Source organism: Juglans regia, chromosome 10 (genome assembly GCF_001411555.2).
Source record: "Juglans regia cultivar Chandler chromosome 10, Walnut 2.0, whole genome shotgun sequence".
Taxonomy (NCBI): domain Eukaryota; kingdom Viridiplantae; phylum Streptophyta; class Magnoliopsida; order Fagales; family Juglandaceae; genus Juglans; species Juglans regia.
This window is the reverse complement of record NC_049910.1, coordinates 35,040,736-35,057,241: the sequence shown is the minus strand read 5'-3', so window position 1 is coordinate 35,057,241 and position 16,506 is coordinate 35,040,736. Positions and strand designations below refer to the sequence as shown.

At 34.1% G+C, this 16,506-nt stretch overlaps 1 protein-coding gene across 1 annotated transcript; it reads left to right on the top strand.

Annotated features, from left to right (window-relative positions):
- The first annotated feature begins 3,016 nt into the window (after nucleotides 1-3,016).
- LOC109004078 (beta-hexosaminidase 3) lies at nucleotides 3,017-15,410 on the top strand. Its single transcript, XM_018982488.2, has 14 exons — nucleotides 3,017-3,680; nucleotides 4,138-4,212; nucleotides 5,639-5,674; nucleotides 5,769-5,880; nucleotides 6,604-6,674; nucleotides 7,479-7,609; nucleotides 7,701-7,766; nucleotides 8,787-8,887; nucleotides 9,037-9,096; nucleotides 9,652-9,685; nucleotides 10,972-11,070; nucleotides 11,144-11,203; nucleotides 11,642-11,892; nucleotides 15,044-15,410. The coding sequence occupies exons 1-14, from the start codon at nucleotides 3,354-3,356 to the stop codon at nucleotides 15,208-15,210; spliced, it is 1,590 nt and encodes a 529-aa protein (XP_018838033.1). The 5' UTR covers nucleotides 3,017-3,353; the 3' UTR covers nucleotides 15,211-15,410.
- Nucleotides 15,411-16,506: the final 1,096 nt, after the last annotated feature.

The following is a 16,506-nucleotide window of genomic DNA, read 5'->3' as shown; positions in this document are numbered from 1 at the left end:
TTTGCTGCTGATATTTACTGATATTTTATTTTTCAACTTCTTTACCATCTCTTCTCTTATTCTCTATTTTTTTTTCTTTTATTAATTTTTAATATTTACTGTTAATTTTTACTAATGATTTCTTTTCAACTTCTTTCCCAGTTCTTCTAAGCTGTTCTTACCTGCAGATTTTCGAAACTGAAATTTTCTGATGTTTCATCATTGTGAGTGCATGATTGTTTAGTGTAATATTTTCTGTTAGTTATTTAGGGTACTAGTTTTTTAATTCCATTTTTTTTGTTCATTGTTATTGCAGTGCATAGTATTTTCTTTGGGTTACTGGTTTGTTTTTAAGTCTTGTTGATTGAAAACTTTCAGGAGAAATTCTATTTGCAGTCCTCAAGTGGGGACTGCATGTGCAGACACATTGTTAAATGAGATAAAATATCATTTTAAGAGGAATAATTTTGTAATTTTAAAAAAATTTAAAGTTAAAATAGCATATGCTTGCATTGCAGTCCCCATTTGGAGACTGTACCTAGCATTGCTCAACTTTCAGAGCTGGACATTTCTGATTCTCATCTTTGTAAGTGTAAAGTGTTTTTTCATTTTGTATTAATTTTCCCCCTTTTTCATTTATTGTTTTTTTGTTTCTCGCTTTGTTGATATTTTGTTAGAGAAAACTATTGTATTCTAAACATACAAAAATAGAGAAAGAAAAGCCATAAAAAAATCATAACTTGTATTTTTTGTATTTCTTTGTTATGTTTTTCATTTATTATTTTTCTGTTTGATAGGCTTCGTTGGTCTTGTGTTTAAGGACACTATACCGTGTTCAAAAAACCAAACACAATATTAAGTATACATAACCTAAAAGAAACTGTGAATGCACTTAAAAAAAAAAAAATTGGCAGACAAGTAAAAATAAGAAAAATGCATCTAAAAGCCCTATCTACAAAAGAGGATATGTAATATCCTTATTTATAACAAATAACCTTATTTACAATAGATAGTGAGAAATTAAACAAAAATTACTGTAGAAATACAAAAAAAAAATACGTTAGAGCAAACTGGTTTAGTTCAAACCCAACACTTAACAGAAAAAAAAAAGAAGAAAAAACCCCATAGCTTCCAGAGGATCAGGAAAAGAAGAAAAAAATCCACAGTAACCAATCTACAGAAACCAACACTATAAACAGCTAGGCCTGAGAGAGGAAAAAAAACATCCATTCAGCATCTTACAAACATTTTATAAGCACGTTTACATGTACTCTTATTTATTCTCACTTCCACCTGCTTACAAATTAAAGTATAAATATTATTTATAGGCACCTTACAAACATTTTATAAGCACGTTTACACGTATGCTTATTTATTTATTTATTTATTTTTAAAAAAAGAACGTTCACAAATACTTAAAATAGAAAGAGGGGCTTAAGGAAGAGATTTGGTTTGACGAAGACATTTCGTTATTTTATAAAGAGTTTAACTATTCATCATCTATATATAGTTATATATCACACACCATACTTTTTTTTTTTTAATTATTATTCTTCTTTAACTTATTAAATTTTTCTACTCATCATCTATATACTACACATTTGATAAGAAGAAAAAAAAGTGCGGTGTGTATGATGTGTGAAGATGATGAATAAAATTTTTCATGAGGATATACACATATATCATGAGGATATACACACATATATATATGCGTATATTAGAGTACTCTCATTGGATTAGTCAAAGTTAAATGACATTTTTTATGAATGTAAGATAAATTTGACTTTTGACTATTTCATTCACATAAATCTCTATATTGGAATAACTATTTTTTCATTACATAATAATAAAATAATATAAGATAAATTTGGTTTTGGTTATTCACATCAAATCTCTATATTAGATTATATATTTATTCATTATATAGTAATGAATAACTAATAATTTCAAAAATATTTAATTTTTTTTAATTATTAATTTATTTTATTAATTAATAATCATATTCTTATTAAATTAATATATCACTAACTCAAATTAATATAACAATTGTGATAAAATATGTGATAGAAAGAAAGGTAGAGAGAAATAATTAATAAAATATATATTTGATATATATACAGTAACTTTTAAATTTGAAATTTTTTTTAAAAGTCACTGTAACTAAATTCTTAATATTTAAAATTTAGCTAATCCATTGTGAGCATATTTTACTTTCTAATAATTAAATATTTAATCGATTTAATTTTTAACTGATTCAATAAGAATACTCTTAAAAACGTTAAAATTAATTATCAGATAATATAAATTAATTCTATAAATTCTTGGAAACGGCGTGTTACAACATAGTTGGCTCTTCGTCGAATGGATTGACTTTTGAGTTTTGATGACGTGATTTGAAATTTGCAAATCGATCACGAGATCTTGTGGATCAATTATATATCTTTGTCGGTTTTTCATAAGAAAGCTGATTGGTGCAATTGCATCCATTATAAATTGTTACCATTTTAAATAATTATACCCATTATAAAGTGTGGATCAATTATGAGAATTACTTGATATTGTATTAAAAAAATATTTAACGATTAAAACAATGATAATTGACACATATTTAAAAAAAAAAAAAAGATTATCAAGTGGGTCTACAGAACATAATATTTAATAAAATTTTTATATAATATAATTTGATTTAAAAAATAAATTTTAAAATTTAAAATTTATAAATTAAATCTTATCATATATGTTAGATCACAATTTTTTAAATTTGAAAAAAAAATTGAGGCCCGACGGAAAATACAAATTACAACCGATTCGACGCTGGCAGTTTGGTAACTTTTGTCGTTTAGAAAACTCCGATGGACATCGGGGATTTTGAAGCAGATAGAGACACAGCCCATGGCTTAACGACAGCCCATATAGGTCATAGAGAGGGACCCACTTTAATTCACGGTCCTGATTGAAAACTCTGCACGTGAAGTTCGTTAAATTAATGAAAACACGAAGACATGAGTAATACGGAAAAAATTAAAAAGTAGCGCGCGCACCCCAGCCTCCACCGTGTCTCGGCCTGCTTTACTCATGCGCATATATGGATCATGGATGCTTATTCCAAGACAATTTAGTAATAGACATTACCGAGTTAATGGCAACAATGGAGAATTACCAAATTCTTCTTTCTTCCTCTTCAGCCAAACATATTGCTTTATTCGTTCAACTTTAGAGATTCGTCACCCGAGGCCACTCGGTCCACATTCTCCAACTTCCTTCACCTCCTGTTAGGTAGGTAAGCTAGCTACCTACTATTTCTCTACCACTGATCATATTGGCTTCCTTTGCAGTCTTTCGGTGGGTTTTTATAGGAGCTGGAGAGATTTGCGATGGGGAAGAAAGTGTTTGTGTTTTTGGTATTGGTGTCGATTTTAGTGCTTGCAATAGATGCGGTTAGTGTGGATAGGCTCAACATATGGCCAATGCCCATGTCGGTGAGCCATGGGGAACATCGGAGTCTCTACGTCAGTAAGGATTTTGAGCTGAAGACTGAGGGAAGCAAGTATAATGATGCTTCTGGGATTTTGAAGGACGGGTTCTCGAGGTTACTCGATGTGATCCAAGTTGCTCATGTTATCGATGCTAATTTTTCTGGTATAGATACTTCGGTTCTGCTTCAGGGTCTGCACGTGGTTGTTTTGACAGCGGATGATGAGGTGGTATTTCTTTTCATGATTTGGAGTTGGCTGTATGCTTGGGATTTCTGTAGATGTGGGTTTGTTTTTTTTTTTTTTTTCGGTAACTTGTGTCCATTGTTCTTGAACTGGCATTTGGTCCCGGATAATACTTTTTTTCCCCATATGTGAGCATGGGCATGATTTTTAAATTAAATTCCAGTAAGCAGCGTGATTAAGCACTAAGATAATTCTCTTTTTGTTATGATTAAGAGACCACGGCTAATTTGTTATGATGATTTGTGTGAAGAGTTTTCTTTTAGATCCAAGTTCTTCTCTATTTGCGCAACTTCATTTAATTTTGGTTTACCTGTCTCTATTGTTTAAAATGCTCCAAGCGTATTTGATATGGGGACATTTCCATCTAAGAGATGCTTTTTGTTCGTTTGTACAAACAAACCCAGAACTTTATTACTGAAAGATCTTCCTTGCTGTGCAGTTACAATATGGTATCGATGAGTCATATAAGTTATCAGTTCCGGATTCTGGGAAGCCTGTTTATGCGCATCTGGAAGTGAGTGTAACCTCTTCTTTTTCTGCTTGTTCGCATCAATTAAAGTTTCATTTTAGATGTACTTTTTTGTCGACAATAATAATTGAGAATTAGCTTGACGTTATGTATTAGGGATAGTGACTAGGGGGGTTTAAAAAATAAGTAACTCCGTCATCCTTTGTAAGTATTCCATTTATTATCCGATAACATACTTGTGGATAGATTTCAACCTGGCAGAAAAGTCAGAAGTATTTTACCCATATAACTTGTTTCCCATTGAGCTAATACGTTGATATGTTGGCACATTTACTTTAATTTTTTTTTTATAAGTAAGAAAATTTATTGATCCTCATAATTAGGCATAGCCCAAGTATATAGGTGGTATACAAGAAAGAAATACCTAATTGCAGGCTACAAACAAAAAAAGAAGCATAGAAGTCATTAAAATTAACCCCCTCTAATACAATAGCCTTAGCACAAAGTAATAAAAATTGGAAAAATAAGTCTCTAATCCCCCCCAATGAGCGTTCTCTATTTTCAAAACATCTTCCATTCCTCTCATTCCATATACACCACATAAGACATAGGCGCCATCTTCCAAACATTCGCTACTTGATGGTTTCCCCATATTCCGCACAAACAAGTCAAAAGATTTCATACCATATAGCCATCTGAAATCCCATATAGCCTTTGCCACATCACAATGAAGAAATAGATGGTCCTTTGATTCGCCATTCCTTTTGCACATGAAGCACCAATCCATTATAAAACAGTCATCCTTCCTCAGCTTGTCTATGGTTAGAAGTTTCCCGTGATGTTGACACATTTAATGAATTACAAAAGTTTGTCTTAAACAAATTTATCAGGTGGGTGGACAATAAACCATGAAAAAAGTATGTCTTAAACAAATTTATCAGGTGGGTGGACAACAAACCATGAAAAACTAACGAGAGTAAGTTTTTTTCAAAGAACTTCAAGCATAGTGCATATATTGGCCACCAATTTGCATTTTCGACAGTTTTTACACAAATTTTTTCCATTAAAAAAATTAGCCAATACATTCTGTAGAATCTGCTAGTCATGACTATAAGTTCCACATTCTATAGACTTGATTAAGATAACCCTGGCTACTTTATGGATCCTTGTGTGGTAGTCTATGAATTGGCCACTGATAGATACAACTAAGGGGCGAATTGCAGTGGGACAGCATAATAGGTGTTGCTGTCTAACATGGCAATATGTTGTTTGTGCTTGGTAGCCTTAAGTGATATGACCAAAAAACCATGATTTCATTGTCAATGCGTGCTATTCTGAAATGTCGTTGTGTACTTGATGTCATATGAATGCCAGTTTAGTATATTATAAATAAGCAGCATACCGTATGTCTGTACCTTTTGATCAGCTGATGATTTTCTGATTAGTTCAATTGTATTACAAAATGCTGCAGGCACAGACTATTTATGGAGCTTTACATGGGCTTCAGGTTATTTGTTATCATTTAATAAAAGATGTTGTTCTAAGAGTTTATTGACCACATGTAAAAATTTGATGTGTTTGCTTTGATATAAAAATGGCAGACGTTCAGCCAATTATGTCATTTTAACTTCACATTGGAGGTAATTCAAGTTCCTAGGGTCCCATGGACTGTTATTGATAAGCCAAGATTCTCTTATCGAGGGCTTTTGATAGGTAAGATGCCTTTCTTGTACTCCTTGAATTGTCAGTTTACTGCTGATTGTTGATGTGTTCTATTTTCTTTCTTTTTTCCTTGTTTGAGAACATAATCTTCTTATTTAAAAATCTTTAATCTTTTTTTTTTATTTTCTCCTTTTAGATTATAATGTACATATTTAACACTTTTTGACTTAAATTGTATCAGGTAAATTGTAAAGATTAAATGTTTAGTTCAACTAATTTCATATCAAGTGTTGTACAATTTCCATTTTTTCCCAATTCATCTATTTAGTTTTTAGTGTACAAACTACTAATTAGCTGATGGTTTTTCTTTTTCATAACTAATCAGAGTGGAGTGACAGGAGCAAATGTATGAGCCTGGAGTCACCTGTATACATGCACTTCATGCTATTTGTGCATATAGTATTAACAGAAGTATTGATAGGGAGGCTAAAAACATGGCAAGATAAATTCATCTAAGATACCATTATGAGATTCAACCCTAGATCTAACCATCAACCCCTTTTTCATGGCAGTTAGGGGATGCCTTTTGTTCCAAAAACCACTGGCATTAATTCATAAATATTCAGTTTCAAGTTAGCCTCACTTTGTTTGCTGTTGGTCTTTTGTCAACTTACTGGGCTCCATAACTGCTGTGAGTTACCATGGCAAAAGAAGATGATTATTCAGAGCATGATATAAGTGGATCCGATTCTTCCTTTTTGTTTATTGCTGCAGATACATCGCGACACTATTTGCCATTGCCAGTAATAAAGAAAGTTATTGACTCGATGGCCTATTCAAAACTGGTATGGACTCTATAACTTGTTGCCCAATGGTTTTCAGTTTATATTTCCTAACTGTGCTTATGAGCACAATTCTAACATCGAGATTTCATGTAGTTCCATATCACAGCATATTGCTGCAATTGTTATTTGGATCTTTGATTGGGTAGATAGCATAATTTAGAATTTGTTTGATATATTTCGTTTTAGAGCAGATAATGACTACTATAAGCTTCACCCGTCCAATGTGGAACCCAATTATTTGTGGTAGAAAGCTTGAGAACTGTTGGGTTAATGAATTTTCGTGTTTCTCATTTGGGTGGATGAGACCATTGACTACTTTACTGAGTGCTAGTAGTGTTAAAACTTGTAATAACCCGTAAAATGGATATCGAATATTGTCACCAGCCTTCTGGGCTGTTATCATTAAAAAGCTAGAAGAGAATAGGTAGGTGACTCTTATATACAGAATGCCACAGTGACATGGGGTAAGAGGGGTTTTCAAGGGATAAGACTATTCTGTGTTTCTTCAATTATGTGCTGATTTTGTGGTCTGCTTCAATCAATCTAGAGATATGTAGGAAAATATATGAATAAATCAGTCCTAAAAAAATAAAAAATAAAAAGTCTTCAATTAATGTAATTTGTCGTGGAGAGTTTGGTGGACCTAGAGTTAAGTTTTACTTCCCAGTTTGGTGGACCTAGAGTTAAGTTTTACTTCCCATACACTCTGCGCTTTGATTGGTACAAATAACTAATTACTTTAATGCAAACAACAGATTTGACAAACTTACCCATATGCTACCTGTCTTGCCCACTTTCATGCAGAATGTGTTGCACTGGCACATTGTAGATACACAGTCTTTCCCTTTGGAGATACCTTCATATCCAAAACTGTGGGATGGTGCATATTCAATTTCAGAACGATATACATTTGCCGATGCTGCAGAAATTGTGAGGCAAGAAACTTTCACCTTGACTACATCATCTGAATATTGATCTATCTTCTATATTTTATTTCGTCTAATACATGAATTGTTAATAACACAGTTATGCTCAAAGACGAGGGATTAATGTATTGGCTGAAATTGATGTCCCAGGACATGCTCTCTCATGGTAACTATGATCTCTTTCCTTTCTCGTTACTTTCTTCTTCAATGTAGAAAGAGAATAAAAAAAAACTCTTTTACCTAATTAATTGATCCCTGATAATTACTCAGTGCATTGACTTAAATCCACTATTACTTGCCATGCATGCAATGGGCCATCACTCTTTTCCTTTGATCAGCATTCTTTTGCAACTATCTCTTATGTTGTTGAATTTGAATTCTGTTGCTCTCTAACCATTATTGCTCGTTGTAGTTTCTTGTTTTTTAATTGTTTTTCCTTTACATTATTCTAGGAAGATTGAACATCTTGTGAACTTATCAAAAAAGCCACTAGACCTTATTTCACTTCAAACTTTGCACATACCTAAGTTTCATAGACCGTTACCATGGCCTAATGTAACTATTGGACATAGATCTGCTACCTGCAGCTAGAAAAGTTTGATTATTGTCTCTCTATCATACTTCTTAACAAGATTGTTTAGCCCTAATACTTGTCTTTTCTGTTTAACTTAGCCTAATAACTGCTTTATTTTGTTGAAGGCAACCCTATAAGTTAAGTTTTGAAGTTGATTTTATTCCCCGGTAAGTAAATATATAAACCATGACAAGTAATCTGAGAGCATAATTGCAAGAACTGGAAAAAAAATTCTAAGCTTACACTACTTCAAAGCATTTGGATAACTGGGAAAATAAAGACCCCATTTTAAAGGTGCTGGTGTTCTGACTCATAAAAAGAGACAGCAAATCTTTCCCTACTCAGAGGGATATCAGGACACTTAGAACTTTCCTTAAAAATGCAAGGATTTGTGATTTTCAGGTCAAAAGGAGTGCTAGCGTCTATGCTGCTCTCACTTTACTATCTAATTGGGTTACTTATTTGAGATATTCACAACTTTATACTATTCTTTCCTTCTGTTTTATGTTCTTGGTTATTTATACACATTGTGGTCCCTCAAAGTCTACAGATTAATGCTTTTGTAATGACGTTGCACAAAGTTGTCTTGGTGCTTATAGTTTAAATCTTTAGGGGGATTGGCTATCCTTCTCTGTGGCCGTCAAAGAATTGTCAGCAGCCACTTGATGTCAGCAATGAATTCACCTTTAAAGTAATAGGTGGAATTCTATCAGGTAATGTCACAGTTTTTTCTTGATAACATGGTACCATCCTCCTCATTAACAAAATGTTACCTTTGATGTCTGAAAGCATGTATACTATTGTCAAAATGAAAAGGGAAATAATTAGTGTTTTTTTTTTTTAAAATTATTTTATCTTGCAGATTTCAGTAAGGTTTTTAAGTTTAGATTTGTTCACTTGGGAGGCGATGAGGTTGATACAAGTAAGTATCAATAAACTGTTGACTTTCAATTTTGTTTCTATTATCCTCTAACCAAGTAAAATTATGTTGGTGATTGTTTTCTTAGAGAATCAATCTTCTCCATCATCTTTCATGATAGGATTATATTTTAATTCAAAGCCTTTAAGTGCCAAGAGTTGCTAGAATTTTATATCCTGTCAAATTCCCTCTTAAAACTATTCTTTGTGGAGCTAAAATGGTTTGAAGGGGCTCTCTTATTATAAGCTTGATTCATATAGCTCAATATATATGCATGTAATGTTTATATGTAGAGATTAGCTTTAAAAAAAATGCATGTGGGGCAATGTTTATATTCTCTCCCAATCTTATGATCCTAAGAATTCAGTATCCATTGGTTCAGCAATATGTGTTGACTCAGACGTTGCTTGCATTTGTTCAAATTAATCTTATGATACAGATCTTCTGTACCATATCTATACATGCTGGTCACCACTCATTATCTGATTTTAGATAGTCCTAAACTTGATAATTTGATGGTGATAATTTATTGACACATAATTACATACTTCATTTCAGGTTGCTGGATATTGACTCCTCATGTAAGGAAATGGTAACATCTTAATTTCTAACATCTATTCTCTCTCTCTCTCTCTCCCTCCCCCCTTCTCCAGAAAATGTCATATACTTTCTACTTAGAGTAAATTGATCACACAGGTGCAGAGAGTTCCCTGCATAGTTCCCACATGTTCTGCATTTACTGTAGAGTGTGATCCTACTTCATGGTGTAAGCCTTAAACGCCTAAGAAAGGGCTTTCCTTTCTGCTTCAAGTTAAATTTATAAGGCTTGGGAAATCCATAAATTTTCCACATTGATAACAAGTTTTAGCTGCCCATTGTTATGGGATATAGAGGGTTCTGGGACTCAGCTCTCTTCCAGTCTTTGTCCTCTGGCCTACAGTTTAGTTAATATATTGTGTCATATCGGCATCGTAAATGGTTGAATAGGAAGCATGGATGCTTCAAAATAGCCACTGCTATGGTATATAACCTTTATCCGGTACTGACATGGTGGAATTCATATCAAATTTGCATCCATCAAAGATATATTTTTTTTTCCCACGGATACAGTTCGGGACACGGTAGAATACAGCTGGGACATGACACATGCATTTGGTGGCAAAAGTAAAAATTCCTTATGAAAAGGACTCTCAAGTATATAGTGCAAGATCTAGTGTTTTAGAAAGTTCGACACCTTTAAAATCTTCTCTATATGAATATTAGATATAAATAATTTTATTACATTTATTTGCTATTCATAGCTTCTAATTAGTTTTCATCATTCATACATTTTATGATTCTTGATGATCGATATTTATCTCTTAACCTAAACAATAGCATAATATATGCTTAAAATATTTTAATATGTTAGTTAATTAGCATATCCCCACCACATTGTATCTTTGATTTTCAAGAACTCAGATATCATTTTTTTTTTTTTTGATAAGTAAGAACTCAGATATCATCATGTTTGTATTACATAAAGATAAATGATATTTGTAGTCATAAAGTGTGCAAGCACTCAACCCATGACTATATCTAGCATTACTCCATTTCGGCTTTTGCACTAAGCAGCGGAAGCTTTTTTCTGGAATAGTCCATTCATTGGGTTTAGTCAACCCCATACAATTAATTCTTCATTCCCAAAAATTATCATCTTGCTGCTACCATTGGGAGGAACTTTTAACATGTTAAAATTTTGATTAGCATATTCTCTGATTATGGTCTATTTTACTGCATTGTCTCAAGAAGGCCATGGAAACTATACCTGCTCAACATTTATTACCCAGAAACATTTTAGAGATAGCCTATGATGCTCGTGATAACTCTTACGTGCAGGTTAACTAAGCATAGTATGAACGAATCTCAAGCTTATCAGTATTTTGTGTTGCGTGCACAGACCATAGCTTTGTCCCATGGATATGAAATTATTAACTGGTACGATTTTATGCATGAGGTTATTCAGGTAGTTTTGTGACCTTTTAATCTTATTCACCCATGAAAAATACAGGGAAGAGACTTTTAACAATTTTGGCAATAAATTGAGCAGAAAGACTGTGGTGCACAACTGGTATGTCCTTAATTGCATTATCTAAAGTTGGAGGCACCTGCATCATTTACCTCTGCTCATGGATTTTTGGTCATAATGCCCATTTTCATCTGAAGAAATTCACAAGATTGCTGATCTTGAATTACTTTTTTTTTTTTCCTGGAAGATAATAATTAAATTCATGCATTGTGATCAGGAATCGTTCCTTTTTACTATTAATTTGCAACATGTTAAAATATAGAGATGCATATTGGGCAAAAAATTTCCTGTAATAATTATGAAATAAGGATGTTTAGAAAAAAAAAATTATGAAATAAGGATAACACATCTGCTAGCATGATTTCGTATTTTGGCTTCAAATTAGAATCCATAAATGTTGCCTTTTCTTTATATATTCTGACAGAGTGAGATTTCTGATGGGGCTGATTTCTCGCCTACAAATTTCATTTTTCCTGTTAGGCTTGGAGGTGGTGTTGCTCAGAAAGTGGTTGCATCTGGTTTAAGGTGCATTGTAAGCAACCAGGACAAGTGGTACTTGGATCACCTAGATGTCACATGGCAGCAGTTCTATATGAACGAGCCACTCACTAATATCACAAACCCCAAGCAGCAGGAACTAGTTATAGGTGGTGAGGTATGCATGTGGGGTGAACACATTGATGGGTCTGATATTGAACAAACCATATGGCCACGAGCTGCAGCAGCTGCAGGTAAGTATTATTTTTTCACTGTCAAATTAAATTCCTGGTATGTTATGTTTTTCCGCGCGCCAAACATATCCGGCCAGACCTGGTTCATTCGGGTAGGGTCGAACCTTTTTGAAAAAAAGAAAAAATTTAATTTTTTACGTGTATATATATATATATATATATATATATTTAACAACTATTAACAAGATTTGCGTGACCCAGTTCTTTTTCTTTCTTTTGCTTAAAAATGAAACCTTTTCTAAGGAAACAAGATTTTATCATGCACAATAACCTCCACCTGCCGTTACATTCCAATATTACACATTCACATAATTGAATATGACTACTGACTTAACATCTATTACTTTGATCTTTTGAACATAATTAGGTAAATATGTACAAAAACTATCTATTACTTCCACTTCTAAATTACATTACAAAAAATTGCATCAGCTGTTAATTGTCTCTTATAGCTAATATAAGACTAGATTGGGAACCAATGCAGCAAAGCAGTTAGATTTTCTCACACACCACCATATTCCAACGAGTACGGGAAGAACTGAATTTGGTTCACTGGTTTTACTTCAAGTGCTTGAACACAACTGTAAAGAAATGCAATATAGCAAAAACATAATCTTCAAGGCCCAAGTTACAAGGCATTCAGTTCATAATCTTCAAGATAGAAACAAGGGGCTCAAAACTCCCAGTTATTTTTATACAATTACATGTTAGTAACATGACTTGCCTTTGTCCTAACATTCAGAGTAGCAAGACCTGCTCTCACGGCTGGTGAAGATCCTCAAACAGCCAACTGATGAGAAAAATGAAACAACCAGATTTCTTTCAATTATTTAAAACAACATCAGTGAAGTACTTAAAACACAAGAAAATAGAGAGGGGGAAGCTTATACCCTTGACCAAGTCTATTTTCCTTCCATGGTGTTCAAATTCAATTATTTTATTCAATACAACAGTAATACAGCATCCCCACTCATTTTGTAAAATGTAAAAAAGTTTGCAGCAACAAAGTCATAAATAGAATAAAAATTACAAAATTGTATCTGTTCCCATCAACATTTCACACATGGCAATCACCCCACAAACCCACTATTTTTATGCTCCCCACTTGGGATTGCACACAGTAGAGGGTGGTGAAACCTTATCTTAAAATTTTGGTGGTAGTGAAAGCAATAAATTGCAGTTGGTATTTCTATAGGAGCATTAGCCTCCTTTCCATTATATAGTGCTTTTTGGGAAATCCTAGAAGCAGACTAGCTAAAATTGTCCTGCACATCAGTTGAAGTCTCCGGACTTTGCAATGTAGAACACAAAATGAGAGTCTCAGAATGTGAACTGGGTTGACACATCCAAAACCACGAACTGCCCAAAGCCAATACTGGTCCTAGGTGTTCTATTCAATGAAAAAAGCTTTCTATCCTTCAAACAATTATTGAAACCCATAGCCTAAGAACCTCACAGGAACAAACAATTATCTTGCTCCCAGCACTCCAAAATTTAAAAAGAATAGAAACCCACATTAGGAAATAAGTATTTTCCTGAATTTTTCTGCAATTGAAGGAAAAGGACGAACTTCGAATGACAATTATTGAAAGTTACATACATAACTCAAATATATGAATACCCGATAAAGTCAATTAAATGAAGAAGCGAGCGGATGCATGCATAAGAAAATCAAATAATAAGATTGGGGCAAAGATTAATATGTATGAGCTGAAAGAATTTGCAAAAGGTTCTGAATCATACAATGGGAAGGAAGCTATAAAGTGCTTAAGAAGAGTGAAACGTGAAGGAACTAATTGAGATCTGAGCAACATACCTCTTCCTCTCTTGGTCTGTCAGTCTGTGTGGTGGTGTATGTTCAATACAGTGCCGTGATGATAGAGTTGGTGTTGATTCATGGGAGGCTGTAATGAGGGATCTAAGAAAGTGGACTTCATTTTATATGTGGGAGAAGAGCCTCTTAATGTGGGTTTCTTCATTTTACTTCGTTTTCTCATGAGCCAAACAACTAAAACCACAACAGGTTCTAATTCTGAGAAATACTGTTGTGTTGAACCCATTTCATTTTCTTTAGGTCGTATCTGCAACGTGTATCTGTCCTCCACAACAGTAGCCCATTTCATTTTATTTACTCAATGCCAGACCTCATTTTTTCCTTTGTTTTCTCATGAGCCAAACAACTAAAACCACAATAGATTCTATTAAAATAGGGAGAAAAAAACCCAGAAATTTCAGAAACTTAAAGACTAATTGAACCAACAAATTAAAAATACCCATAGAACTCCAAATCTGTAGAAAAAAACCCACGAAAGCCATATCACTTGTCAGATCCATGTAGAAATTTCTTGGGAAAATCAAAACTCAGAGGAAAAAAAGAAGGGAAAGAAAAAGACCTGTGAGATTGCATAATAGAATTTCCAGGTCAAGTGTGTCGACATCGAAGCTAGCTTCCAAGTAGTAATTGAAGTGACCAAGAGAATCGACGTTCTGGAGAGTTGGCGAGCAAGCTATTCTTCATGCTCTGTCGGAGTAAGAGGAATGGGCCGAGAGCTAGGGTTGGAGATGGGAGGCGAGGGTTTCTCATCCGTTCATGAGACTTGGGCGGCTAGGGTTGAGAACTGAAGAGAGAAGTGAATTTTTATACTCGGACGGGATGACACCTAAAATACAAATCCGTTACTAATCGGATTGGAGACCTGAGCAAATAACAATCCGATAAAAGCCGGTTCAGATCGGGCCATTTGAATCTGGCCTAGCGGGTTGTCGGGTCATATGCACAGCCCTAACTCAAGATACTAGTAATCTTCTTAGCATTATGACTGTCTCTCAAGCGTATAAGCTTTCATAGATGCCAAGGACATTGAGAGTTTTTTTTTAATGTTAGCTTCTTCATTCACCGAGAAAATATTAGTCATTCTTTTGTTCTTAAGCATCATTGGAGGTGAAGTTGTCCCTTTCACATTACTAAGTAAAACCATCAGGAATCCATCTGAAGCCGGTATAGCCATATGCTATCATCATGATTTGTGTTGTAAGAATTTGAGCTGCTGCTAAAGTGGCATCTATATGGGTATTTGTTAGATTAACTAGTTTTACTTTTTTTTTCCACTGATATATATCTTCTTTCTTGTTTTGTCCCCTTTGAATGAAGAGCGACTTTGGACGCCTTATGACAAGCTAGCTAAGGATCCGAGAAAAGTTACTGGAAGGTTGGCACATTTCAGGTGTTTACTGAATCAAAGAGGAGTGGCAGCTGCTCCTGTGGCTGGACCAGGCAGAGTTGCTCCTGAAGAGCCAGGCTCCTGCTATCGTCAATAGTAATACAGGGCATATCTCTTATTCTTAGAATAACGAAAAGCTCCTGATCAGAAAATCTGGTAGCAATTTCATAATTTAAGCTAAAAAAATCCAAGATTCATTGTAAGTTGGTGGCAAAGCCCAAGAATGCACCTTGATTGATGAAAACAATAACTTGTTTTACCTTTGTAATTCATACCCATCCACATGTTTTCTTGAAATATTTATCAGTTAAAAAAAAAAACCTCTCGGAAAGAGAGCATAGCATGGCCATGGTCAAGTATGAAATACGATATGCAAATGAAAATGTCTAATAATATAAATAAAAATTGAAAATGTCTAAGGATGTTTGTATCTATAAATCTGCTGGAATCACATAAGAGATGTTTTTGTACACAGAGAGAGCTGAAAAACAAAAATTAAAGGGACAAAGAAACAAAAATCCACACCACAGTGGGATTATTGCATCTGCAGATCATGGCTTCCAAGGTGGTGGGGGTGGAGACTGAGAGGGTTCTAAACAAATATTAAAATGTATTTTTGCTCGGCTGCATAAGAGGGTCAAACTTGCCCAAATTTTACCCAATTCCTGCATATATATACCAAAGCCAAACGCTCATTCAGGACGAGAAGATCATGACATATGCTCGTTAATACCAAGATTGGAGCTTCATTAAAGAAATTCAAATTAGAACTCCTACATGCAAGGGATAGGATTTATGGATCATGAAGCCAATGGATCACACAAATTAAGCTGATGAATCAGGCCCCTGCTTTTCATAGATATGTAAAATGTACATGCACTCTTATAACAAAATAACCTTGAAGCCATGCATATAGAGAAAAAGAACTAATAACTTACATTGTTGGGCATTCAAGAAGAGGAGGGCTTTGGGGAGAGCAGCAGAGTAGCTGTCAGGAGGGGGAGGGTTGGACTCATGCTTGGGCAAGGACTTGGCGACTATTAACCGTAGAAATTGTAATTAGTGTAATTAGTTAACGATAGAGAAGTTGCCGCTGCCATTGTTATAGAAGACATTTCTAGCCCTTATTATCTCCACCATGGTGACAATCCTGGATTTATCCTTATTACACAGCCCCTAACAGATGATAATTATCACGCTTGGAGTCGCTAAATGATGATGGTGTTAACAACCAAGAATAAAGTTGGATTCGTTAATCGCACCATTTCACAACCTTCTGGTTCAGATGATGCTTTGTTCACTACTTGGAATCGCTGCAACAGTACGATTCTTTCCTGGATCTTGAACTCTATTTCCAAAAAAATTGCTTCTAACGTGATTTATGCTAGTTTTG